Consider the following 3,083-nt stretch of genomic DNA (forward strand, 5'->3'; position numbering starts at 1 on the left):
ACACCAAAACAAACCAAACTTACAATCAAAAAAGGAATAGTTTAAGATTTAGAAAAAAATCTATCTTCACAAGAGATGAAAGACATATTCCTTGAATCACACAAGGAATGAACCACCTTCTTTGAGTCATACAAAGGATGAATAATTTCTCTTAGCAACAACAACAACATTCAATCATCCAAGAACCCACTTTGGTGAAATTTATCCCTCTACCCACACTAGGTTTTTCAAAATCCCTTTTCACAAACACAAAAAGTTTCTCTAGCAATCATAACTCTAAACCTCTAAATGAAAAGTTCTTCTATAAATTAGGTTTTACCAAATATATATATATATATATATATATATATATATATATATATACTTTCTCTTTCAAAAATTAGGTTACACTACAAAAAAGGAGGGCATTACCGAAGGCCAGAAGCCCTCGGAAACTGCCATAAGCCGTCGATAAAGGGTGATTACCGAAGGCTTATCGACGGCTAAAAATCCTTCGGTAAATCTCTTGTCGCTAACAATTACCGAGGGCCAAAAGCCTTCGGTAATTACCGAGGGCCAAAAGCCTTCGGTAATTACCGAAGGGCAGAAGCCCTCGGTAATTTACCGAAGGCTTTTGGCCCTCGGTAATGACCATACGTGGGTATTTACCGAAGGGCAAAAGCCTTCGGTAATGACCTACTGTGGGCATTTACCGAAGGGCAAAAGCCTTCGGTAAATTGGAGAGAAGGTTTCAGAGAAATGGTATTTCTTGTGCAACCCAGACCTGTATATCAAATTTCAATTACAAACAGACCTGCATATCAGTTTTCAAGCACATACAAACATGCATAATGTGCATCTCAAAGATGCAATCAATTATCAATATCCATTGAACATCAATTAATCTAACGAACATCCATTAATGTATAGATAATCTAATTATAGTGCAAATATAAAATAATGTAACAAAAGGATGTTCTAACATCCAAAGTCTGGAAGTAGATATAACTAACATTGAAATCATATCAAGTCAAAAATGTTCTAATATCCAAATGTTTGTGTAACAAGTAATAAGAAAATGAAACTAATAATGTACATAATTATCATCAGAATGATCTTCATCATCCTGCTCCTGTACTGATGGCTGGACTGGTGTGGGTTGGACTGATGAGGGTTGGACTGATGAGGGTTGGACTGATGTGGGCTGCTGAGTGGCAGCAGGTGATGAGGAGGGTCGTGGCTGGGTCGGAGGTATATTTTGTACGTCCTGTGAGGTTTCAGGCAAGACTCTCATGACTAGGGCCTTAAAGTTTGTAAACTCTGCTCTGAGATCAGTGATCTCCTGGTCACGTTGCCGGAGTTCCTGCGTGAGGCGAAGAACGACCTCGTCAGGAGTACTGGTGGAAGAAGAAGGCTGGTGCTTCAGAGTACCTCCTCTGGATGCTGTATAGTTTGCAGCAAGCTGTCCCGCACCATACTCTCGTCCTTTTTTCTTCCCACCAACGATGTCGATCCAGCACTGTGTCCTACGGATGTCATCATCTGCATTACTGGCATCATCCGGTGTAGGAGCTGACTCATGTTCAGATCTAACCTGTGAAAGTCTCGTAGAAAAGTCTTCCTGTTGAAACATTAAAAGCAATGTCAGGGAACGATAGTATAACATAAATGAAAAATTAGTAATAGTAATAGTGTTATTTGCTTACATGAGTCTTCCGAGATCTTTCATCAACAAATTGATTAGTTCCCTTCCGAACATGAGTCTGTGCAAAGACTTCATCAACATGGACCACCCGTCCTAGAGCCTGTGCCTGTAACATAATAAAGAATTACAAGCGTACATATGAAATAGAATATACATAACTTATGTATGAAAGAAAAAGTTATGTAATGAGATTATACCATACGAATGGCATGCTCATGAATGGTGATCGACCCACCAGTATGCAGGGTGTCACCCCTTTCAGACGCTCTATTCCTCTGGGCTTTGGCACATTTATTGCGAAACTCTACCGTATTCCAATGAGCCAGTAAAGAGTTCCAAATTTGTTCACCCAGCCAGTAAGGGCGCTGTCCTGCATTGCGGGCATCCCTAAACATCTCTGACAGTCGATGAGATGCTTTCATGTGGAAATTTCTGTGTATCTGACTTTCATGTTCAGGTTTCCACTGCACCTTCATCTGTAACATTAAAGAGAACAAACATTGATTGCAGAACATACTCAAATAAGAGGGACAATTAGTTAAATAGATTGTTCACCTGAAAGCGCTCCCAGAATGCCTTTCTGTCGTCATCAGGAATTGCTCCCCAAAGTAGAACTGAGTGATTGATTTTGTTCTGTTTTGTTAATTGAAAAGGATAATTGTGGTTTGGTAGTACTAATATATTGTAAAGAACCAATATTAGATTTAGAAAAAGAAGGATCAAAAACAGATGCAAATACCTTTGGTAATGAGCTTTAAACCTGAAATCAAACGAGTGGGTTCAGGCTTAGAATTATCCATCTTTGCTCAATGGAGGATATCCTGAATATACTATTTTTTAGAGAGAATAAGTCTTCCATCAAGGATGGAGAATATGTCTACCATCAATCGTTGTTTTGATTGATCTACATTTTAATTAACTAAGAGTAAAAAAAAGGTTGTGACTGAAATGAAGTTTGAATGCACTATATTCAGTGCAACTTACTTATAAGGTTATGGGTATTAGGTATAGGACAGAGATATCAGTGTCCATGTTAGGAGGTTAAGAGTGTATGAAAGAAGAAAGAAACATTACCTGGCCTAACTGCCTTGGCAGTTAGGAAAGGCGAAAGGGGTTGTATAAATAAACATTGTATGTTGTTTAGAACGGACTATTTTTCATAATTGTTGTTCTATAGGAATTCAAGGTTGTTGAAGGGGAGGGAGGTAATGTTAGGAGGTTAAGAGTGTATAAAAGAAGAAAGAAACATTAGCTGGACTAACTGCCTTGGCAGTTAGGAAAGGCGGAAGGGGTTGTATAAATAAACATTGTATGTTGTTTAGAACGGACTGTTTTTGAGAATTGTTGTTCTATAGGAATTCTTTAATTCCTGTAAGGGGGGAGGTTAAGCTCTCATCAC

At 38.5% G+C, this 3,083-nt stretch overlaps 1 protein-coding gene across 1 annotated transcript; it reads right to left on the bottom strand.

Moving 5' to 3' along the window:
- Positions 1–1,063: 1,063 nt before the first annotated feature.
- LOC148193993 (uncharacterized) lies at positions 1,064–2,199 on the bottom strand. The gene is made up of 3 exons (XM_088096237.1): positions 1,882–2,199; positions 1,686–1,790; positions 1,064–1,600 (listed from the first exon to the last, which is right to left on the bottom strand). Exons 1-3 carry the CDS (start codon positions 2,197–2,199, stop codon positions 1,064–1,066), a joined length of 960 nt encoding a protein of 319 aa, XP_087952363.1.
- Between the last annotated feature and the right edge of the window lie 884 nt (positions 2,200–3,083).

This window comes from Vigna umbellata, chromosome 8, assembly GCF_029865625.1.
Source record: "Vigna umbellata cultivar VRB3 chromosome 8, Vumbellata_1.0, whole genome shotgun sequence".
Taxonomy (NCBI): domain Eukaryota; kingdom Viridiplantae; phylum Streptophyta; class Magnoliopsida; order Fabales; family Fabaceae; genus Vigna; species Vigna umbellata.

Coding starts and splice junctions, on each gene's coding strand:
- LOC148193993 (XM_088096237.1), bottom strand. CDS start 2,199: ATGTTCTGCAATCAATGTTTGTTCTCTTTAATGTTACAGATGAAGGTG. Junction 1,791..1,881: donor ATGAGCATGCCATTCGTATG/GTATAATCTCAT, acceptor ATTATGTTACAG/GCACAGGCTCTAGGACGGGT. Junction 1,601..1,685: donor AAAGATCTCGGAAGACTCAT/GTAAGCAAATAA, acceptor ATGTTTCAACAG/GAAGACTTTTCTACGAGACT.